This window comes from Anomaloglossus baeobatrachus, chromosome 9, assembly GCF_048569485.1.
Source record: "Anomaloglossus baeobatrachus isolate aAnoBae1 chromosome 9, aAnoBae1.hap1, whole genome shotgun sequence".
In the NCBI taxonomy this organism is placed as follows: domain Eukaryota; kingdom Metazoa; phylum Chordata; class Amphibia; order Anura; family Aromobatidae; genus Anomaloglossus; species Anomaloglossus baeobatrachus.
The window spans coordinates 38,672,805-38,696,603 of NC_134361.1; the positions used below are offsets into that span (position 1 = coordinate 38,672,805).

The 23,799-nt window shown below is 43.4% G+C and overlaps 1 protein-coding gene across 1 annotated transcript; it reads left to right on the plus strand.

The window, feature by feature from the left end:
• Window positions 1-836: 836 nt before the first annotated feature.
• Window positions 837-19,194, plus strand: LOC142251071 (cytochrome P450 2H2-like). Its single transcript, XM_075323576.1, has 9 exons — window positions 837-1,016; window positions 8,953-9,115; window positions 9,396-9,545; window positions 10,577-10,737; window positions 13,324-13,500; window positions 13,748-13,889; window positions 15,868-16,055; window positions 17,284-17,425; window positions 19,010-19,194. The coding sequence occupies exons 1-9, from the start codon at window positions 837-839 to the stop codon at window positions 19,192-19,194; spliced, it is 1,488 nt and encodes a 495-aa protein (XP_075179691.1).
• The last annotated feature ends 4,605 nt before the right edge of the window (window positions 19,195-23,799 follow it).

Sequence of the window (23,799 nt, forward strand, 5' to 3'; positions counted from 1 at the left end):
ATTGCGTGTGATAGCTAGGAACGGTCGTTAACGATGGAAAATACTCACCATATCGTCCATCATTGTCATGTCGTTCATTTTCAAAAAATCGTTGATTGTTGAGGATGCAGGTTGTTCGTCGTTCCCGAGGCAGCACACATCGTTGTGTGACACCTCGGGAGTGCCGAACTACAGCTTACCTGCGGCCGCCGGCAATGCAGAAGGAAGGAGGTGGGTGAAATGTTACGGCCGCTCATCTCCGCCCCTCTGCTTGTATTGGGCCGCCACTTAGTGACGCCGCTGTGACGCAGCACAAACCGCCCCCTTAGAAAGGAGGCGGTTCGCCGGCCACAGCGACATCGCTAGACAGGTAAGTCCGTGTGATGGCTCCTAACGATATTGTGCGCCATGGGCAGCGATTTGCCCGTGGCGCACAAACGACGGGGGCGGGTACGCTCGCTAGCGATATCGCTGCATGTAAATTCCCCTTAACAGAAATAAACACTTGAACTAGATCACTCTGTGTGTAATGACTCTATATAAATATATGCGCCTCCTTTTTGTATTGAATTTTTGAAATAAATTAACTTTTTGATGATATTATAATTTATTGAGATGCATCTCTATTTGATACTTGGATGTCCTCAGTAATCAGCAAATCTGTACCGTAGCCAAATTGCGAGAGGATCAAGCTGCAATTTCCCCCAATCGGAGGGTCTGCTGTGAGAGGGGTGGGGGTCATGTCTAATCTCCAAAACACTGCCCATTCAGTGAGCTCTGAGAACGAAAGTATAGAATAATACCTAATCAAAACCGAAAATAAATACGCAGGAAAAATAACAAGCTGTGGTCTCAGGATGGCTCTGAATATCGCAGCTACGCTTCTCCTGGCCACTGGGGTCACTCTCCTCATCTATCTCATTAAATGGTGGGGTCGGGTCAAACAGAAGAACCTGCCCCCAGGACCTACACCTCTGCCTTTCTTAGGAAATATCTTTCAAATCAGCAACACGGAGCTACCACAGTCATTAATTAAGGTAAGATTACACAATATATGACAGTCTTAAGCCTGCTTTACACGTTGCAACACTCCCATCGTATGTGCGGCACGTTCAATTTGTTGAACATGCCGCACAAACGATTAAATCCCGTCACACGTACTTACCCGTCCATATGACCTCGATGTGGGCGGCGAACGTCCACTTCCTGGAGTGGGAGGGACGTTCGGCGTCACATCGACGTTACGCGACAGCCGGCCAATCGAAGCGGAGGGGCGGAGATGAGCGGGATGTAAACATCCCGCCCACCTCCTTCCTTCTGCATAGCCAGCCAGGAGCTGCAGGACGCAGGTAAGATCTGTTCATCGTTCCCGCAGTGTCACACGCTGCGATGTGCGCTACCCCGGGTACGATGAACAATCTGACGTTTAATTCATGAGAAATGAACGACGTGTATGCGATGAACGGTTTTACGTTCAATCGCAATTGCACGTCGCTGTCACACGCTACAACATACCTTACGATGCCGGATGTGCGTCACGTATGACGTGACCCCGCCGACACATCGTAAGATATCTTGTAGCGTGTAAAGCGGGCTTTAGAAACAATGAGAGTTTTTGATGAAAAAATGCAAAATCTTTATTTAAATATGACTAATTAAAAAATGAGGTATAGCAAACCAAACCCACTGGTATACAGACTTTAGCATATATGGATATACCGCATATATTTGCTTACAACATGAGCACTGCCAGTGGGCACAAAGGGTTGTTGTCAATAGAGATGGGTGGGCTAGGACTGTAAAAGTCCGGATTTGCACGGTTTCAAAGTTTCCCGGGTGCCGGGCCCGGGATTCTGGCTTTTTGATACCGATCTGGCACTCGAGAAATTAAAAAAAAGAAAATAAAGGAAAAATAAAGAAAATAAGAATGAAATGAGCGCTTCATACTTCCGGAGGCTCCGCCGCAGCTGTATACTGCTCCTGCGCGGCTATACGCTGCTCCTGCGACATCCATGTGTCGCACATCATTGCTCGTCCATATACACTCATCACTGCTTTCCCCACCCACCGGTCGGCCCGGCCTCTGTGATTGGTTGCAGTCAGTGTGGCACCCCTGCGGCTTCAGGCGCCACAGGGTACTGCCCCTCACTCAAGGTGCAGTATTCATCTTGGATACAGAGGAGGTCGTCGCTGATAACAACCACAACCCCAACCAACACATAACACGGTGAGTTCTGTCACTGGGACTGGGCTAGGGTAGGTTCTGGGGTAGCCATCATAAGGTATGGGACCTCATGCCCACTAGTCAGGGACTCGGGAGGTGAGGCACCCACAGGGGGAAGTGAGGAGCCATCCCACACACAACAGGCAGTCTGCACTGGATCGTCAGATAGTGTCCGCGTGATGTCGCACTTTGGAAGAGCAGCTGGTAACGAATAGTTCCGGGCCCATGGTCTGGAGCAGGAGGCTCGACCTGGGTTTTTAAGGAAAGAAGGGGAATCCCAGGGTTCACGAGGAGTGCAGCAGCCATCTGTGCGTGACCCGTTCCACAACCCAGGACCTGGGGTGGAGGGAGACCATTGAAAGGAAAATGACAGAAGAGACCGCCAGTCTCGACCTCCAAAGTATCCGGGATCGGCTGAAGCACATCACAATGGGGATCGGCACTTTCCAACGGCTGTATATTCTGGGGGAAACATGGCTACCACAGTATTCGGGGGAATCTTACACCTTGACTGATTTTAAGGAAAGACTGTATGGAATGTTTCAAGTATACCCCCTGATGGAACATCAAAAGGCCAGTATCTGGATCAGCCAGCTGACCGGAGCAGCTCAACGGGAGGTGAGGTCTTGGCCGGACACTGACAAAAGAAACGTGAAGCAGATTTTGACTAAGCTGAAGAGCGTCTTTGATACTCATACAGAGGCTGAAGTCAAAATGAGATATTATGGTTGTAAGGAAAGAGCACAGGATAGTGTGCGGGACTATGCTTTAAATCTTCAGGAGCCAATGAGTGCAGTCCAACAGTTGGATCCAAATGGTATACAAGATGAGGATCTCCTGTTGACTGACCAATTCATTGAGGGGCTCCTGTCTGATGCGCACCGGACCCAGCTGCGTATCCTGACCCTGCAAAGTCCTGACCTCAGCTTCGCGGAGTTTAAGGACCGGGCCATTCAGGTGGTGCGAGAACCCACCCCCAGCATTGCTGTGCCTCGTCGGACCATGGGTCCGGAGGTGCTACCGGTGGCACGGGCAGTGGTGAGAGCTAGTGAGCAAACCCGGGCGGGAGACTCAACTTCGGTTCCAGGTGCTGGAACTGACAAAGAGTATGGCTGTGCTAACCAAGGTCATAAAGTCCCAGCTGGGGCCTTCACCACCAGTCACTATTGAGTTGGGCACAAGTGCTGATGATGTCCCATGGCGACGGCGAGAGAAAAGCGCGTTGCCATCAGTTCCTGATCTCTTTGATTCTGACGGGCAGACATTCTGCCGCCACTGTGACAAAGCGGGGCACTATGCTTGGGGATGTCCCACCAGTGGACAGAACCTGGGGACCGAAGCCGGTTCCCAGGAGCCTGCAGTTAAGAAAGAGTAAGAACGCTGAGGTAATGTCCCTGTAAATAGTTTGATAAACAGAACTGAGTAGATCTGATAAGAGTTTAATTTAATGGACAGCTGGGCCATCGGACTTGGTATGGCCAGGACTTGCCTTGTAAATATGTTGCGCCAGCTGTACACCCTACCAGAATTATTCAGACCTGATAACCTGTCTGTGTGCTGAAGAGGAGAAGAAGGGTCCGGAACGCTCTGAGAACATCCAAAGCCTACGTTGGGGGTTAAGAGCAGGTCTCCCATATAGTTGCTGCTTATGTGTTGTACTTATTATGCCAATGTTTTATATGTGATGTGAAAAGAAAGTGTTATGTGATATACAAAGTGAAAGTATTAATGTAAAGTGACATTCTTATTGCACAAGTGAAAGTGAAGGTACAATGAGAAGGAAAAATGTTTTATTGTCATAAAAGTGAATGTTTTACATAGATATTTAATGCATTTAGAGTGTCAACCGATTCCATGTGACGTGAGATGTATAATGTTTTGCAAAATTTAAGGGTCCGTGGACTCATGTGACCATATCTGAATACCTACTATAAGAATCTGTCCAAGTGGCCATTGCCTTGCTTGCGCCAATGTCTCTCGAATCTCCATAATTTACATCAACGGACAGTACACGTGAGTTCTATATTAATTAATATATTTCCTGCAGTAGCATGAATATTATATATTATGTTACGTGTGGGTGCCCCAAAATTTATGTGGGGCTTACATGAACTTACGTGAACTCCGTGTCCGGGTCAGGGAACATGTGAGAGACATTGGCGCAGCAACGTTACCATGGCACTTTCGCCAATATCATGACTGTGATACCAGGTCCTTGTAGGTCCGTGGCATTGATCTAATCCATGGGGGCATCAAAGAGGGCAACATTAAAAAACGACTGGCTCAAAAGGAGGCCTAATGGATAGTGATGGTGGATACCATGAGTCCTAGGAGACTCAATGAAAGTCAGAGTTTTTCCTCCTTTTTGTGACAATATGTGCCATCATTGACATCATGGGGAATCTTTTCCTTTAATGTTTTATGGTTTTTTATTTGTGTTCACAAATTTCTTATTTTATTTTTATTGTGTCCTGACAGTTCTTTTTTCTTCATTGGACCATTTTCTTCTTGTGATCACCTAGAAAATCTGATGTCATTACAACTTAGGGGTACTTTGCACGCTGCGACATCGCTAGCTGATGCTAGCGATGTGCGGCGCGATAGCACCTGCCCCCGTCGCACATGCGATATGTGGTGATTGCTGCCGTAGCAAACATTATCGCTACGGCAGCTTCGCACGCACATACCTGCTCGGCGACGTCGCTGTGACTGCCGAACTATCCCTCCTTCAAGGGGGAGGTGTGTTCGGTGTCACAACGACGTCACCGAGAAGTCACTAATCGGCCGGCCAATTGAATTGGAGGGGCGGAGATGAGCGGGACATAACATCCCGCCCACCTTCTCCCTTCCACATTGCCGTTGAGACGCAGGTAAGGTGATGTTTGTCGCTCCTGCGGGTTTACACACAGCGATGTGTGGAGCTGCAGGAACGACAAACAACATCGTACCTGCGGTTGACCCGACATTATGACAATGACCGATTTTCAACGCATTTGCGATCGTTTATCGGCGCACGAAGGATTTACACGCTGTGATGTCGTTACCGGCGCCGGATGTGGGTCACTAACGACGTGATCCCGACGATATTTCGGATGTGATGTTGCAGCATGTAAAGAACCCCATACTGTGTATATCAACATTTTTCTGTTCTGTACCTTTCAGAGACTATTTATTTATTGGATATCATTGTGGATTGCCATTTACTACATTCATGGTATCAATCATTTGTTATGTACTCATCAGCATTTTAAATTATGTTGAATATGTCCCTGGTAACGATTTAGGACATTTCTTATATTTATTCTTATATTTATATCTACAACATATAGGGGTATATATTCTTATCCTTAGCGCTGGGTGTGCACATGCCAGTCTGTGTCATCCCCTCTCCACTCCCCCCGCGGCATCTTCCGGCGTCTTCCGTGGGGGCGTGTGTGACGAATAACACAAACACGCATGCACCGTATAGATCGATGCACATTGGACAAAGTGGCGGTCATGTGACTGTCACTAGGGCAACAAAAAGGTCCTATCAGGTCACAGGCACACATTCCCAATGAATAAGCGGCAATAGACAATGCGAAACGCGCATTGGGGTTCCTTATTTGGAGACCATTTACCATCTTTCTTGGCACTTGCACTTTATTAGGTATGACTACTTTACTTCAGGGTCTCAGTGGACGCTATGCTAATTGAACCACTGTGGGTTCTTATAGTAGATATTCAGATATGTGTCACACATGAGTCCTGACATAACACTTGTACTCTGTGCCTACAACCAACGCCATTTCCTTATGTTCCTTTAAAGGGAACCTGTCAGGTGCAATATTCACCCAGTACCACGAGCAGTTCTGGGTGCATATTACTCATCCCTGCCTAACTGTCCCTGTATGTAGTAGCATAGATAAAGAGATCTTTAGAAAAAGTATTTCTAAAGATCTTTTATCGTATGCTAATGAGCGAGGGTAGTAGTCCCCTGGGCGATAGGTCCCTGGCCAGTCGCCCCCATTAGCATGTTAGTACGCCCCTGTGGGCATGCTAACATACTAATGAATATACAGCATCAGAGGATGATCTCACTCACCTCTCCGCCGCCGGGGAACTAACGCCCACGGGACTAGTCCCCACGCTCATTAGCATATGATAAAAGATCTTTAGAATTACTTTTTCTAAAGATCTCTTTATCTATGCTACTATGTACAGGGACAGATAGGCAGGGATTAGCAATATACACCCAGAACTGCTCGTGGTTCTGGGTGCATATTGGACCTGACAGGTTCCCTTTAAAATACAACATAGTCTGTTGCTGCTGTTCAATTGTTGAAAGCAGACGGCCATAAACAGGAGCCTGCGCTCTTGGTGATATAAACTATGTACATTTTTGTTCCTTAGATTCTATTTAGGTTCTAGAAAAGGAAGGGGGGGGGAATAAATTGAACATTTGTGTATGTGATTTGTACATGCTCATGGAGCTTTTATGGTACTTAATGATGAAGAAATCGAGTTGTTTTGAAAAATGTTTTCAATTTTTTTTTATCGCTAATGTGTCTATCAATTCAGTGATGTTCATAATTCTGTGACTTTTTTTTGATGTTTCAATTTCAAATATTTGTTTTTGAAATTTCCTCATAAGGAGAAGAGAAGGAAAAGTCAAGGAATTATGGATAACACAGGATGAGTAGACAGGCAAATGAGGGAAAAAAGGAAACAAAATTTTCAACACATCCCCATCTATTCCCCGCCAATGCGGAGAACCCTCCACACTTATAGCACTGGTTGTCCTCAATTAGGTCATTAATGGTCATTTATGGAATGTTCTACAGCACTGAATGCGCTTGGGCACATCGTCAAGATCTGCTGCTGGCAGCTCCCTTTGCAATTGCTGATTAATGAAGTCCCAGATGTGCTTGATGGTGATGCTGCAGGCCTAGACTGGCTGCAATTGAAATCTGATCTTAGTTGGACCCTTGGCTGTCACGGTCGTCTCCCTGCTGTTTTGAGACTAGTAATAGCCTTAGGACTGGAGCCTTTTATCTCCATCTTGACTTCAGAAATGTCTGAAGTCTTGGCACAAAATTGGAACAGAAGTTCCACTGAATCATCTGTTAAAATAAGGCAACTTTGTAGACAATTTTGCGTTGAAACTATCCTACCGTTTAGTGTCTACAGCTCCTGCATACACAGGGGTATATCTATAAGGTATTGTCATGGTTGTCTCCCTGCTGTTTTGAGACTAGTGACAGCTTTAGGACTGGAGCCTCCCATCTCCATCTTGACTCCTCATTTAAATTAAGTTTCCTTTACTTTGGTGTCTCATGAGTTAATTTCAGGTTTTGTTGCCAGCAGCTCTGAGCAGGGCAGGTCAGCTGTTGTTGTTTTGGGCCCACGCCCATTTAGGTTAAATACTGGAGCCTTCTCAGCAGTTTTTGCTGTTGGTAGAATTCAATTCTACTCTGGCCAGTCTGGTGGACGGATCTGCTGAGGTTTTGTCCTGTGCCCATCCACCTGCTACTTTAGAGTCTGTCTTCTATGGTGAAGTTTGGTGTTTTGTATCCTTCTGTTTATTCACCCATCTATCTTTCCTTTCCCATCGTGTTTATTAGTGTAGAGGCGAGTTTAGTGTACTTGTTGGCCTACTCACTAGACAGGGTGAGTTTAGGACCAGCTGAGGGACCAAGGTATCCTGCTCACCGACAGGTTGAAAGAACCAGTATAGGTAGGGACGCTAGGTAGCTCAGGAATCAGCTTGAGGCAATTTCAGGAGGTGCCCTCTCACCCTTCTCCCTAGCGGCAGGGACCTCCATTATATTGTTACCCCAGTGTCCCCCCGTTTCTGTGGTGTTTTATTGTAGTGCGACAGACACCCGTTACCAATACCGCGGAGACATTGAAGCATTACATGGTACCATTTTACATTGATAGATTAAAGGGGGCTTTACACGCAGCGATATCGCTAGCGAGCGTACCCGCCCCCGTCGTTTGTGCGCCACGGGCAAATCGCTGCCCATGGCGCACAATATCGTTAGGAGCCATCACACGGACTTACCTAACTAGTGACATCGCTGTGGCCGGCGAACCGCCTCCTTTCTAAGGGGGCGGTTAGTGCGGCGTCAAAGCGGCTTCACTAAGCGGCCGCCCAATAGAAGCGGAGGGGCGGAGATGAGCGGCCGTAACATTTCACCCACCTCCTTCCTTCTGCATTGCCGGCGGCCGCAGGTAAGCTGTAGTTCGTCGTTCCCGAGGTGTCATACATAGCGATGTGTGCTGCCTCGGGAATGACGAACAACCTGCTTCCTTAACAATCAACGATTTTTCGAAAAGGAACGACGTGCCAACGATGGACGATTTGGTGAGTGTTTTCCATCATTAACGGTCGCTCGTTGGTGTCACACACAATGATGTCGCTAACGATGACGAATGTGCATCACGGAATCCGTGACGCCGGCGATATATCGTTATATCGATACGTCGTTGCGTGTAACGGGGCCTTAAGTTTATTGCATGGACATATTGGCTGTTCCCAAAAGATGCTATTTGTAGTTGTTCTCTCTTAAATATCATAGGAGGAGGAGAGTCTTTTTTCACATTCCATCTTATAAGATACAGAACACATTTTCCCAAGACTTGTGATTAAAACTTTCTTGTGCGATACAGGAAGACCAAGTAAACTTTTGCACACATTTCTAATACCCTCATGTGAAAATAGTCAGTGTTACTACACACATAATTATTTTTTATTGGTTTTCTAGTTGAGCCAGATATATGGACCCGTCTACACCATGTACTTAGCAGATAATCGCATAATAGTATTGATTGGCTACGATGCCGTGAAGGAAGCCTTGGTGGAATGCAGCGACGTGTTCAGTGATAGAGGAGACACTGGATTTGGAGAAATTTTTTTAAAGGATTTTGGTAAGTTGAAATTTTCACACTGACCACTGGGGATATTTTACACGTGTGCTTCCTGTTCTTTCAGGAAATCCACGTACAGTATACATTAGGAGCAATAGACCCTATCTTTAGTATTAAAGCAGCTAATGAGCGTGTGCAAAGGGAGAGGAGGAGGTGAGCTGTGACATCACCTGCTGAGAATGGTGGATCCTGTTTTAAAAGCTGCATACAGAGGATAAACCTGTAATCGTGAATCCATGGTGTCATAAGTGTGAACACCGTCTTGTGCTTGAACTTACAGGGATCTTTGCAAGCAGTGGGGAAAGATGGAAAATCCTTCGTCGATTTTCTCTGACAACTCTCAGAAATTTTGGACTAGGAAAGAGAAGCATCGAAGAAAGAATCCAAGAAGAAGCCCGATGTCTCAATGAAAGATTCATGAAGGATAAAAGTAAGTGCCATGTCAAAAGTATTCCTCACAATCCCAGGCTGGCCGTACATATCAAATTGCTTTTAAACAAGAACCATTTGTCTAGAATCCTACATGAACGTGCACAATCGGAATGGGCATATTGAAGTTCAACATGCTTAATCCTCTTTTTCCCCCAATATTTATGATGGAATAGCTGTCAGGCTGCCTCCATACACATTAGACCAATAGCTTTCCACTGAAATTGATGGGTACAGTCAGCATTAACATGAGCTCACTATACATAGTGGACTATTTTCAATGGTCTATTGTGACAAATAGAAACTGCACAGATGATTTAAAATCATCCAGCAACAGAGAAGTTAAGACTTCATCAGGAGACAGGAAGTATCCAACAGTGACCTAGGGATGATGGGAAGCAGTGAGTGTGTATCTGTCTTTGCAAAAGGAAAGAAGTGTCTGTTTGTCTCTGTGAAAAGAATGAGCAGTGCTTAGTAAGTGCAGAGTATATATCCTGAGAAAAGTCAAGCTACAGAGATCTGCCATTTAGTAAAAGTATTGTCAGGAGTAGAGAACAGACAAGATAGTTCAAGAGCAAACTATGTGCAGCAGAAATAGAGGAGAGAAGTGACCGACTTCAGACTCTACCTCTCCCCCTCACCTCACTGCTTTATTAAGGTACAGTGTTCTGCTCTGTGTACATCCACAGTGTAAGGAGAGACTCTGTGCAAGGAAAGAAGATAATCTATAAACAGACTGTCACAAATGTTATTATGGAAGCCCTGTGTGAAGATGATTAAAGTTTTCCGTCTACTACTGCCTGGAATAGTGTTATATAGCTGTGTGCTTGCTGAAAACTTTTACATCACCTCATGAATGGAAGATGCTGGTTAAGTGTGCCCTGATTTAATCCTCCAAGTTTCCAAAGAACTCATGTTTACTTTGCCCAGCCTCCCTATACAGAATAGTGGACATACAACATTATATTTTCTTATTATCTTCAGTGTATTGTATAGCTAAAGCAATGACTGACGGCTTCTTTATACTTGCAGACGCTCCAATTAACCCTTTATATATATTGCGATCCGCTGTTTCCAATGTCATTTGCTCCGTTGTGTTTGGTGAAAGATTCGACTACGAAGATCAAAAGTTCTTGACCCTCTTGACTTGTATTAATGATATTTCCATACTGACAAACTCCCGTTCAGGGCAGGTAAATATTACAAAATTAATATTCTAAAATATTTCATAGTGTAATTTAATTAACATGAAATTATCTCAACTTTTGCCCACATGACTAGTGGATGTCAGGACTCCCCGACTCTAGTCAGGAATGTCTGTATCATTGGCACAACAATAGATCCGCTGAGTAATCTGTTAATATAAGGCAACTTTGTAGATAATCTTACTTTAAAATGACCCTACCGTTTAGTGTCTACAGCTCCTGCACACACAGGGGTATAGCTTTAGGGAGTGCAGAAGTAGCAGCCCCCCAATTCTTCATAAGCTGATTACTAAATGCACAATAACAAGTAGGGGACAGATGGCAGAGAGAATTACAGACTGTAAGGTATGACAACATGTAATATATTTGTAAGCTGTAACCATGCAGTGTAACTTTAAAGTATTGGAATCAAAAGCAAATTAAAATTCTATTGTACCATTTTAAAGATTATTCAGCTTAAAGGGGTTGTCCATTACTTTGATATTGCTGGCCTATCCATAGGATAAGTCATCAATTTCTGATCGGCCAGGTTACGTCTTCTGGTAGCGGTGGCAACAAGGTACTGCACATCTGCCACCTATTGAAATAAATCGGAGGCGGATGCGTGGTACCCGGCCGCGACAGCTTTCAGAAGACAGAGCAGCTCTGGAACTGAGCATTTCCAACAACAACTGATAGGCGGGGGTGCCGGGTGTAGGACTCCAGCCGATCAGACATCGATAACCTGTCCTAAAGCTAGGCAATCAATGCAAAAGTAGAGGCTAACCCATTTAAATAAAATATAGATGTGGTTAAAATACAACATTTGGTATACTCACCTGCTGACCCTGTGAATTCAGCATAGGCCACGCTCAAAGTGATGACTAGAGATGACTGGATTCATCTCAGGAGGATCACTTTTGAGTCTAATTTCCTGAAATTCACGGTTCCATATGAATTCAAACAGTTTTGAGAATCATTTCTCGATTTGCAAAGAAAAAGTTGCCTGGTCTCATTTCCCACACTGGTGAAGCCTCAGTGAGGGGGCCAATGCCGGTTTACAGGCTTTCTCATAATGTCCAGTTATAGATCGGATCTTCACACCTTTTACAGTTATGATCGGTACAACACTGACTCATCGGAGATCATCAGTTCCTAGTGATTCATGGTTGGGCGCAGGAATAATAGTAGGTACGACAGAGTTCGATTCCACCTCCAAATTTACTGGGTAAATGGAGGTGATAGATCACAATGAAGCAAATTGTCTCTCATTTTTCTGTTTTTATCTCATCTATCTACCCTCTTCCTCTTCAGTACTGAAATCCGCACAAATGTACTTATTCAACGTCAATCAAATTTCCAGGGAAAGTTTAGTGAAGCCGGTAAATTTATATCTTAAAAGATCGGTTCATCTCCAGAGATGATGTTATGATGTTTCTTTGATAAAGGCCATTATAGTCAACAGACCGCTGCAGATCACTGATCACTGGCCTCCTGTTAGGGGTACTTTGCACACTATGACATCGCAGCTGCGATGTCGGTGGGGTCAAATCGAAAGTGATGCACATCCGGCGTCGCTGTCGATATCGTAGTGAGTAAATCGTTTTTGATACGATTAATGAGCGCAAAAGTGTCGAAATCGTATCATCGGTGTAGCGTCAGTCATTTCCATAATTTCGGAAGGACCGATGTTACGATGTTGTTCCTCGTTCCTGCGGCAGGACACATCGCTGTGTGTGAAGCCGCAGGAGCGAGGAACATCTCCTACCTGTGTCCTGCAGCTCATGCCGGCTATGCGGAAGGAAGGAGGTGGGCAGGATCTTTACATCCCGCTCATCTCCGCCCCTCCGCTTCTATTGGCCGCCTGCCGTGTGACATCGCTGTGACGCTGCATGACTCGCCCCTTTAGGAAGGAGGCGGGTCGCCGGCCAGAGTGGCGTCGCAGGGCAGGTAAGTGCGCGTGAAGCTGCCGTAGTGATAATATTCACTACGGCAGCAATCACAAGATATCGCAGCTGCGACGGGGGCGGGGACTATCGCGCTCGGCATCGCAAGCATCGGCTTGCGATGTCGTAGTGTGCAAAGTACCCCTTATAGAAGAACAATAGATATCATTGCAGGGGAGTACATTAGATGTTCTTTTCATCTTATCCATATCCTTGAAAGGTTTTATTTAGGTCAGACAACTCTTTTAACATGGCACAGATGAGGGGCCTGGTACTTTCAGGTTACACTTCTGTATGCAGACATCTTTGTCTCCATGGTTACAGACCACAAACAAGCGCTATGTTGTCCTATCCTCCAGTCAAAAATAGTCCCATCTATTGCCTACATTCTACTAAACTTTATTTGGTACAGAAGCGTGGCAAGAATCAGGGGATGATGTATCGGTGGTACAACGGGATCAGACGATACAGGAGTTTTTGTAACCATGGACACACATTGCCCTATAATGGAACTGTAGGCACAAGACAGAAGTACTTTTCTCCATCCCATAGTCATCTCATTTTTAAGTTCTGATGTATTGAATCAATCCAAAAATAAGTTTTGCAAGGCTGAATAATATTTTTTCATATCCTTTTTTTCCTTATTTAGCTCCTTACCATGTTCCCCACCATAATGTCCTACATTCCTGGTCCTCACCAGAAAGTCTTCACAATTTTTGCCAGCCTGAAACAACTTATTAATGAGATGATAAAAACCCATCAAGACACCTTAGACGAGAACTGCCCTCGTGATTTCATAGATTGCTTCCTCATGAAGATGGAAGAGGTGAGTGTGGATAATACTAAATTATCAGACTTTCTAGGGTCTCATATTGTACATAGAAAACGTCCTTAAGAAACCAAATTCAACCAGTCTTGAAAAAGTAGATGTTGAAATTGATAATCAAATTGATTGCATATATTTTGACTCCTATTGGATCCTCCAATGGTGTGTTGGCCATGAGGGTTTTTTTTTTTCAAAAAATCAGTAAAAAAAAAACCCCAAAGTATATAAAGTGTTTGGTTTTTTTTAGGAAAAAATGAATCCAGACACGGAATTTCATCAGGAAAATCTCCAGGCCGCGATCATAGACTTGTTCGTTGCTGGAACAGAGACAACAAGTATGACGCTGAGATATGGTTTTCTCATATTCTTGAAATATCCTGAAATACAAGGTGATCATTTTACTTAATCTTGCTAAAACATTTTTACATTATATAATACACTCCCCGTTTACAGTGAGAAGGAATAGTATTCGGCATAAGCCCCAAATCTCATAGAAAGACATCTGGATTATACAGTCATATGAAAACGTTTGGGCACCCCTATTAATGTTAACCTTTTTTCTTTATAACAATTTGGGCTTTTGCAGCAGCTATTTCAGTTTCATATATCTAATAACTGATGGACTGAGTAATATTTCTGGATTGAAATGAGGTTTATTGTACTAACAGAAAATGTGCAATCCGCATTTAAACAAAATTTGACCGGTGCAAAAGTATGGGCACCTCAACATAAAAGTGACATTAATATTTTGTAGATCCTCCTTTTGCAAAAATAACAGCCTTTAGTCGCTTCCTGTAGCTTTTAATGAGTTCCTGGATGAAGGTATATTTGACCATTCCTGTTTACAAAACAATTCCAGTTCAGTTAAGTTTGATGGTCGCCGAGCATGGACAGCCGCTTCAAATCATCCCACAGATGTTCAATGATTTTCAGGTCTGGGGACTGGGATGGCCATTCCAGAGCATTGTAATTGTTCCTCTGCATGAATGCCTGAGTAGATTTGGAGCGGTGTTTTGGATCATTGTCTTGCTGAAATATCCATCCCCTGCGTAACTTCAACTTCGTCACTGATTCTTGCACATTATTGTCAAGAATCTGCTGATGCTGAGTTGAATCCATGCGACCCTCAACTTTAACAAGATTCCCGGTGCCGGCATTGGCCACACAGCCCCAAAGCAGGATGGAACCTCCACCAAATTTTATTTAGCAAGTGCTTTTCTTGGAATGCCGTGTTTTTTTGACTCCATGCATAACGCCTTTTTGTATGACCAAACAACTCAATCTTTGTTTCATCAGTCCACAGAACCTTCTTCCAAAATGTAACTGGCTTGTCCTAATGTGCTTTTGCATACTTCAGGTGACTGTGTTTGTGGCGTGCTTGCAGAAACAGCTCCTTTCGCATCACTCTCCCATACAGCTTCTCCTTGTGCAACGTGTGCTGTATTGTTGACCGATGCACATTGACACCATCTGCAGCAAGATGATGCTGCAGGTCTTTGGAGGTGGTCTGTGGATTGTCCTTGACTGTTCTCACCATTCTTCTTCTCTGCCTTTCTGATATTTTTCTTGGCCTGTCACTTCTGGGCTTAACAAGAACTGTACCTGTGTTCTTCCATTTCCTTACTATGTTCCTCACAGTGGAAACTGACAGTTTAAATCTCTGAGACAACTTTCTGTATCCTTCCCCTGAACAACTATGTTGACTAATCTTTGTTTTCAGATCATTTGAGAGTTGTTTTCAGGAGCCCATGATGCCACTCTTCATAGGAGCTTCATATAGGAGAACAACTTGCAATTGGCCACCTTAAATACCTTTTCTCATGATTGGATACACCTGTCTATGAAGTTCAAAGCTCAATGAGGTTACAAAACCAATTTAGTGCTTTAGTAAGTCAGTAAAAAGTAGTTAGGAGTGTTCAAATCAAGAATTTGATAAGGGTGCCCATACTTTTGCACCGGTCAAATTTTGTTTAAATGAGGATTGCACATTTTCTGTTAGTACAATAAACCTCATTTCAATCCAGAAATATTACTCAGTCCATCAGTTATTAGATATATGAAACTGAAATAGCTGTTGCAAAAACCCAAATTGTTATAAAGAAAAAAAGTTAACATTAATAGGGGGTGCCCAAACTTTTTCATATGACTGTATATAGTTGTTGACTTCTGTACAAACGTTTTTCCCTTTTTTGCAACTTTTTTACCTAGTATTGACCTAGTCAACCAATGTCACACTAAACAATTTTACTCCATAATGGATGCTGCATTCCCTGCCTCAGCTTTTATAGAGACTATGATAGGTTGTGTTATACTATATGATGTCTGCATACCAAAAATATGTTCTTTGTTCCATTTTGTAAATATCAGAAAAGATCCACAAAGAGATTGATAATGTAATAGGCAAAGATCGCTGTCCATCAATATTGGATAGGAGTAAAATGCCATATACAGAAGCCGTAATCCACGAAATCCAGAGATTTGCTGATATCATCCCGGCAGGAGTGCCCCATGCTGCTAACAAGGACACAACCTTCAGAAGATATCACATTCCTAAGGTAAAATATGTTCTTCTTATTGATCACACCATTTTTATTCTTTCGCATCCGTTTAGCAATGTGTGTGACACTGCAACTTTTTGGTCATATTCACCCATTATTTTTAAGGTCCATGTTCTTCCCTCTCCATTGTCTACCAGTCCAAGTCTTGGTCCTCACCTTTCGGATATAGCGGATTAAAAGGAAACATTCCAGGTTCCTGGAAATTTGGTTACTTTCTCAGAAGTCTGGAACGTTTACCCTTTTCCCGAGAAGCTCCTGACTGATCCAGGAGGCTTGGCGAGTATGACTTTGACTTCAGGGGGCTTTACGGCTTTACACGCAGCATCATCGCTAGTGATGTCACTCGTGAAAGCACCCGCCCCCGTCGTTTGTGCGTCACGGACAAATCGCTGCCCGTGGCGCACAATATCGTTAGTCCCCGTCACACGGACTTACCTGCCTAGCGACGTCACTGTGGCCGGCGAACCACCTCCTTTCTAAGGGGGCGGTTCGTGTGGCGTCACAGCGACATCACACGACAGCCGTCCAATGAAAGCGGAGGGGCAGAGAGCAGCCGCATGAAAGTCACGCCCACCTCGTTACCGGACGACGCAGGTAAGGTGTTGTTCGTCGTTCCTGGGGTGTCACGCGTAGTGATGTGTGCTGCCTCAGGAACGACGAACAACCTGCATCCAGCACCATCAACGATATTTGGGATTAGAACGACGTGTCAACGATCAACGATAAGGTGAGTATTTTTGATCGTTAGCGGTCGTTCGTACGTTTCACACGCAACAATGTCGCTAACGAGGATGGATGTGCGTCACGAATTCCGTGACCCCAACGACATTTTTGTAACGGGGCCTTTCCTTAGCTCTCTATCTCTATCTGTTCCTATCTTTTAAGATTATAAACTAAGGTGAATAGGTAACTCTGTCTCTAATCTTACATTTTTTCTAGAGAATCCTGACCAATCCAGCAGAAAAGTGTGACTTTGTCTTAGCTCATCAGCTTTCCTATATTTTAAGTTTATGAACCAATCTCAACATTTAAGACATTCTCTTATAACTATTACTCTACTATTTATACAGTAACTAGTGAAAACCTCAAAGACACCAGAGATGTCCCATGTGAAAAAACTTGTGTTGATCATCTTAATATCTTGGTTCTTCCCTTCAGTTACTTCAGTTCTCATTTTTCACACTTAGGTTTTCTAAATATGCATATTTTATACATTTACTTTCAGGGAACCTTGGTGCTTCCAGTCCTGACCTCTGTCCTAAAAGACCCCAAATATTTCAAAAACCCAGAGGAGTTTGATCCTGGACACTTCCTTAATGAGAATGGTGACTTTAAGAAAAACGAGGCATTTATGCCATTCGCTGCAGGTAAGAAACGATTTCTTGATTATGGCAAAAAAAAAAATTGATCTGTAAACTACGACTGAATTTAAGCTTCAAATTATCTGAATATGAAATTATCCTACTTTGAGATAATTGGTAGATATAGGCCGGGTTTAAAGAAGACCAAAAACATGAGAAGTTTTTGGTCTTCTTTAAACCCGGCCTATATCTACCAATCATCTCAAAGTTGGATAATTCTCACGCCTTTGTCCTTACAAACACACCATATTTTTAATACTGTAACCATAAAACTTTGAAAGACATGGTCTACAGTTTTCTTAAAGTGCCAATCCAGTTTTTTGTTTGTTTTTTTTTATTTCACCACTGGAGTGTTGCTTTAAATCTAAATCCCCTGCCCCCTGTCTTATACTCACCCTCTTCACCTTCTATCACCACCGGAAGGTTGGTCTTAGACGATGTGTGACCTGCCGGCAGCTCCAGTGTTTCATGGAGCACACCAGAGGTCAGAAATCAATTCAAGTCTATGAGAGCCTCGTTTTGGCTTCATCCTGGCTCTCATAGACTTGTATTGAGATCTTGTGATGTCACTGCTGACTTCCGGCCAGTTAGAAGTCACAGGCTCAATATAGCACCTAGGGTTTTGAGCGGTACCATTAAAAGGTGAAGATACTGGAAGGCGAGTATAAGATCAGGGGCAGAGTCCTTAGATTTAAAGCACCACTCAAGCGGTGAAGGAAAAATAAATGCTAGACTGGTGCTTTAATTAGTTATGGCTGGAGACTGAGCATATCCAATATTTGTGCAAAATTTTACAAGTCTGAGATTTTGCTCTTAGGAGAAAGGTTCTTATTTGACAAAATAATTGATAGGACAAAAAAACTAAAGGCCCTGTCACACACAGAGATAAATCTGCGGCAGATCTGTGGTTGCAGTGAAATTGTGGACAATCAGTGCCAGGTTTGTGGCTGTGTACAAATGGAACAATATGTCCATGATTTCACTGCAACCACAGATCTGCCAAAGATTTATCTCTGTGTGTGACGGGGCCTTAAATGTCCCCCATACATATTAGATGAAAGTTGACCAAACTCACTGATTTTTGGGACACCGGATGACCATCTGTTGTATATAAAAGCTTCTTAATTCTTCCCCAACAGATGATATGAAAGACATGTAGGATCAGACTGTTGGGATTTCAATGGTCAATCCTTTTTTGTCCAAAAGACCTAAAGCTCCTCCAAAGATGTCTGGAAGTGATTTTCTACTTTCTCTCTGTTGAAAACATCTGAACGCTAAACCAAACAAAGTGTTCGTCTACATGGGGGAATCGGGAGAATACGGACTATCCTCCAGTAGCATAATACAGACATCTCCCATATGCTTTGATTTTAGGCCTTATAATTGTAACGGTTGGCATAGGGGAAATCAATCATTACATTCTGCTTAAAATCACTGATCATTCAGGAGTTTTACAGATCTAAAGGTGACCTCCTGCTCTCATGTTCACTTAAATTTTTTTAAAAATACAATTGAAAATATTTTTTCTACACCATAAAAACCCTTAAGATTAGCTTGACTTCTTATTGTACACCTATTCTGTTTTCTCAGGTAAACGCGTGTGTGCGGGAGAAGGCCTGGCTCGCATGGAGCTCTTCCTCATTCTGACCTCTATACTTCAGAAATTCACCTTGGAGCCCACCGTAGACAGAAAGACCATGAGTATAAGACCCGAACCCAACACCAATGCTTCCCGACCCTATTCATACCAGATGAAGGCCGTCCCTCGTTTCTGAGCTGAAGATGAACTTCTTTTACAAAGGAAACCTAGAAGCTCCAGAACGTAGAAATAAGAAAGTCGCTCTAATATTTGAAGGATACCAAATAATAAAACAATACATACGCTTTTTTGCACAAAAAAACATAATTTTTTACTGTATGTTTAGTTTTTTTTTATGCCATAACAGTATTCTACACAACATAATATAATGTTCAACATCTCAGAATAAAGGAAAGAAAAAAAGAAGAGGACAACGGGGCCCCAAATCTAAGTGTAGATGTATGTAGACACAGATTGCAATGATCGTACGAATTTTACACTCACCGTGCAGATTTAATTTGATCAGGACAATTTTAAAAAAACATTGGCACATTTTAAAAATGGATCCTTTTTTAAACAAATGGTTACCAGAGGTTCCAGGTATTACGTTTAAAAGGGGGATAACGGTGAAGAATATTATTGCACCGACTGTTTTAAAAAAACCTTTGTCAGTTTTTAGCGCAGCAAAATTCTCCACACAAAAACCCCCGGGCGTTTTCAAATGGTGATCAAAAAAATGCTCCTTTTGTGGTATTGTTAGTCACAAACAGAATAGTATCACATCAAATAGTACAGGAGAGACAATTAGTATTAATCAACATCTAACATGTGACAGGCACCATGTAGTCTATGTGGTCAGCTGCGACTGTGGTCTTCAGTACGTTGGCCGCACCACACAAACGGTGCGGTCACGCAGGAATGGCCACAGGCACAATGCGAAAAAAGGTTTTCTTAAACATAGTCTCTCCAGACACCTGTTAATCAAACATCAAACAAATTTTGATATAAAAGTGACCCCTGTAGAAAGAATTGCAGAGGACGATAGTGACAGTTTTAAAAAATTAAATAGGAAGGAGTCCTATTGGATTTTTAAGCTGAAAACCTTATACCCAGAATGATGTGATAGAGAATGTCTAAATGTATATGTATATTTTTTTTTTTTTCGTCTCTTAAGGTCCAGTCACACTAAGCAACTTACCAGCGATCCCAACAACGATAGGGATCGCTGGTAAGTTGCTAGGAGGTTGCTGGTGAGATGTCACACTGCGACGCTCCAGCGATCCCACCAGCAACCTGACCTGGCAGGGATCGCTGGAGCGTCGCTACACGGGTTGCTGGTGAGCTCACCAGCAACCAGTGACCAGCCCCCAGCGCCGCGTGGAAGATGCTGCGCTTGGTAACTAAGGTAAATATCGGGTAACCAACCCGATATTTACCTTGGTTACCAGCGCATGGAGCTACACGTGCAGAGAGCAGGGAGCAGCGCACACTGAGCGCTGGCTCCCTGCTCTCCTAGCTACAGCACACATCGGGTTAATTACCCGATGTGTGCTGCAGCTACATGTGCACAGAGCAGGGAGCAGCGCACAATGCTTAGCGCTGGCTCCTTGCTCTCCTAGTTACAGCACACATCGGGTTAATTACCCGATGTGTCCTGCAGCTACATGTGCACAGAGCAGGGAGCAGCGCACAATGCTTAGCGCTGGCTCCCTGCTCTCCTAGTTACAGCACACATCGGGTTAATTACCCGATGTGTCCTGCAGCTACAAGTGCACAGAGCAGGGAGCAGCGCACAATGCTTAGCGCTGGCTCCTTGCTCTCCTAGTTACAGCACACATCGGGTTAATTACCCGATGTGTCCTGCAGCTACATGTGCACAGAGCAGGAGCCGGCACTGACAGCGTGAGAGCGGCGGAGGCTGGTAACAAAGATAAATATCGGGTAACCAAGGACAGGGCTTCTTGGTTACCCGATGTTTACTGTGGTTACCAGCCTCCGCAGAAGCCGGCTCCTGCTGCCTGCACATTTAGTTGTTGCTGTCTCGCTGTCACACACAGCGATCTGTGCTTCACAGCGGGACAGCAACAACTAAAAAATGGCCCAGGACATTCAGCAACAACCAACGACCTCACAGCAGGGGCCAGGCTGTTGCTGGATGTCACACACAGCAACATCGCTAGCAACGTCACAAAAGTTGTTCGTTAGCAGCGATGTTGCTAGCGATGTTGCTTAGTGTGACGGGGCCTTTATTTATAAGTGCAATATATCTGGAAGTGATTTTTATATAAGTGCATGAATTTTAAACTATTCTCTAAAGGAAAAGGGAAGGAAAGGGAGACAGCAAAAGGGGGAAGGGGGGGGAAAAAAAATTGTGTTTTTAATCTGAATAATTTATTGTGTTTTATATCACCGCATATTTTAAACACCAAAATTTTCTTTATTAATAATTAGAATTTTTATTCTTTTTCATTCATAATTTGTATCATTCATGCATAGCAGCAATATTTGCTTGCCCCTACACATGATCCATATAAGGATTTCAGCACAAGAACCACCATTTACCTCTTGAGGTTGAGTGATAATCTAACTTGAAGTACACACCCATGTTCCTCATACCCGCCTACATCATACACATAGACAGATCAGTCTATAAATTATTTTTTCTTAATACCAGCAATATATACTATACCTGATGAAGGCTTTTGTTAGCTGAAACGCGTTGTCCGTAATTGTCCGTTTTTTATTGAACCTATTAATAAACCCTTGTTCTTGAAGTGAAGTTTTTGCAAACTTGCACTGATATCCCATTTATCCTCTGGAAGCACCGAAAGGGATTTTTTCTTTACTCCAATGTTCAACATCTGTAATCATTTTATGTTAATAAAAATGTTGGAATGTAATGGGTTTATTGTTCTGTGTGCTGCATATCATCTATTAGTTTGGAACTGGGCTTAGACCTGGCTACCATCAAGCCTTTCTCCGTGATAATCAACAGCACAGGGTCTCAAGTTTAAAGGCTAGCCTAGGGGGCCCTGTCTTGTCATTGCATACCCCTAGACACATAAGGAGTGCAAATAGGGTCTTATCCGAGATACAGTGAAACTATAAGCATACTTGTGCTCAGCTATAGCTGTGTAAGACACAACCACTGAGAAGCTTAGAATTGACTGCAGCATCCCCACATGTATTCAGCATCTGAGCTTGGAAAGGAAGGAGTTAATCATGCGTTGCCAATGGAATGAAGACAGAAGAAATATTCCTGGATTGTGATTTATTAGTCAATGCATTTTGGAGTGCTCAGACACGTTCACTAGGACAGTCATATTGAATCACATTGATTTACCTACAAAATGAGTGTTGGGTTTACCTTATCTAGTTAAGCACATTCCTGCTTTCAATTGGGAGACTCAGAAGTTTAAGTCTTGGGGTGACTATTGTTTTCCTAGTTGTTTATCCAGACTCTTGGCTTCTGTTTGGTCTCAACTTACAGGTTTCATTCAGGATTTTGATGATGTATTTTATGAGTTTGAATGTGAAGTTCTCCACGGCATAGGACATATGAAGGTGCTATTGAATTCTTACCAGGAGCAAAAATGCCTAAATTGAATTTATTTAATCTCCTGCCTAAAGATTTTCAGTCACAACCTTGGACTCACTTGTCCATGGATATTGTCACTGATTTACCTAGTTCTGGTGGTAATACTATTGTATGGGTGGTGGTGGACCGCTTCAGCAAGATGGTTAATTTCGTCCCATTTCCTAAGTTGCCTACTGCTAAGATGTGTTCCCAAAAATATTATTTTTGGTAGAGAGGTTCAGTTCTTGGCTAGCTTTTGGCCTAGTTTTTGCTCCAGATTGGGAATCAAATTGTCATTTTCCTCAGGATACCGTCCAAAGAGTGATGGACAGACTATGAGGATGAACCAAGAGAGAGCAATATTTCAGGTGTTTTGCTTGATCTAATTAGAAAGACTGGGTGGATTTTTGGCCCCTTGCTGAATTTGCTGTAAATAATTGTAGTTACAAGGCATCAGAACACTGCCTTTTTTTGTTGTGGGGATTTGTATCCATTGTTTAGGAATTTTTCTGGGTTTCAGTCCTCCCCATGCCAGAGGAGAAGAAATTTTCTTCCATTGTGATAAAAGTCAAAAGGGGTCTTTTGGTTGCTATTGGTCGGGCCAAAAAAGGAGCAAACTACAGACGCAGTATGGCTCAAGCCTTTAGGGTTTGTGTGGTTGTCCTCTAAAAAGTATGCCTCAGAATGTCCTCTAGGAAATTTGCTCCCAAATTTGTAGGTCCTTACAGGAATACTGAACTCTCGAATCCACTAATGGTTAAGCTTCAACTCCCGGTAGATTGGAAAATCAACAACTTGTTCAACTCTTCCCTTTTGAAGAGATTTGTGGGGATGCCTGGTCCTCATGGCATTACTGAAATGGATCTGGAACAGGATTGGGAGTATGAAGTGGAGCGAATTCTGGTATTTGGGTGGATCAGGCATGTCTGCAGTATCTGGTTTAAGTGAAAGGATTATGGTCTTGAGTATAATTCCTGGGTCAATTCTGAGGAACTTTATTTTGATCACCTGATAAAAGAGTTCCATTACAATCATCAGAGATTGGGGATTTCTGATGGTCCAGGGGCCCCTCATAGAATGGAGGCACTGTCATGGCTCCACAATGGGGTTCAAAATGGTTATCTCTCGTTGTTTGTCAGTTTCCCTCTTGGTTGGACAACAGCCTGTTTTGTGTTGGCGCAACTGCAGAAGGATCTGTTGTCTTTCTTTCTTATACTCTGCCGT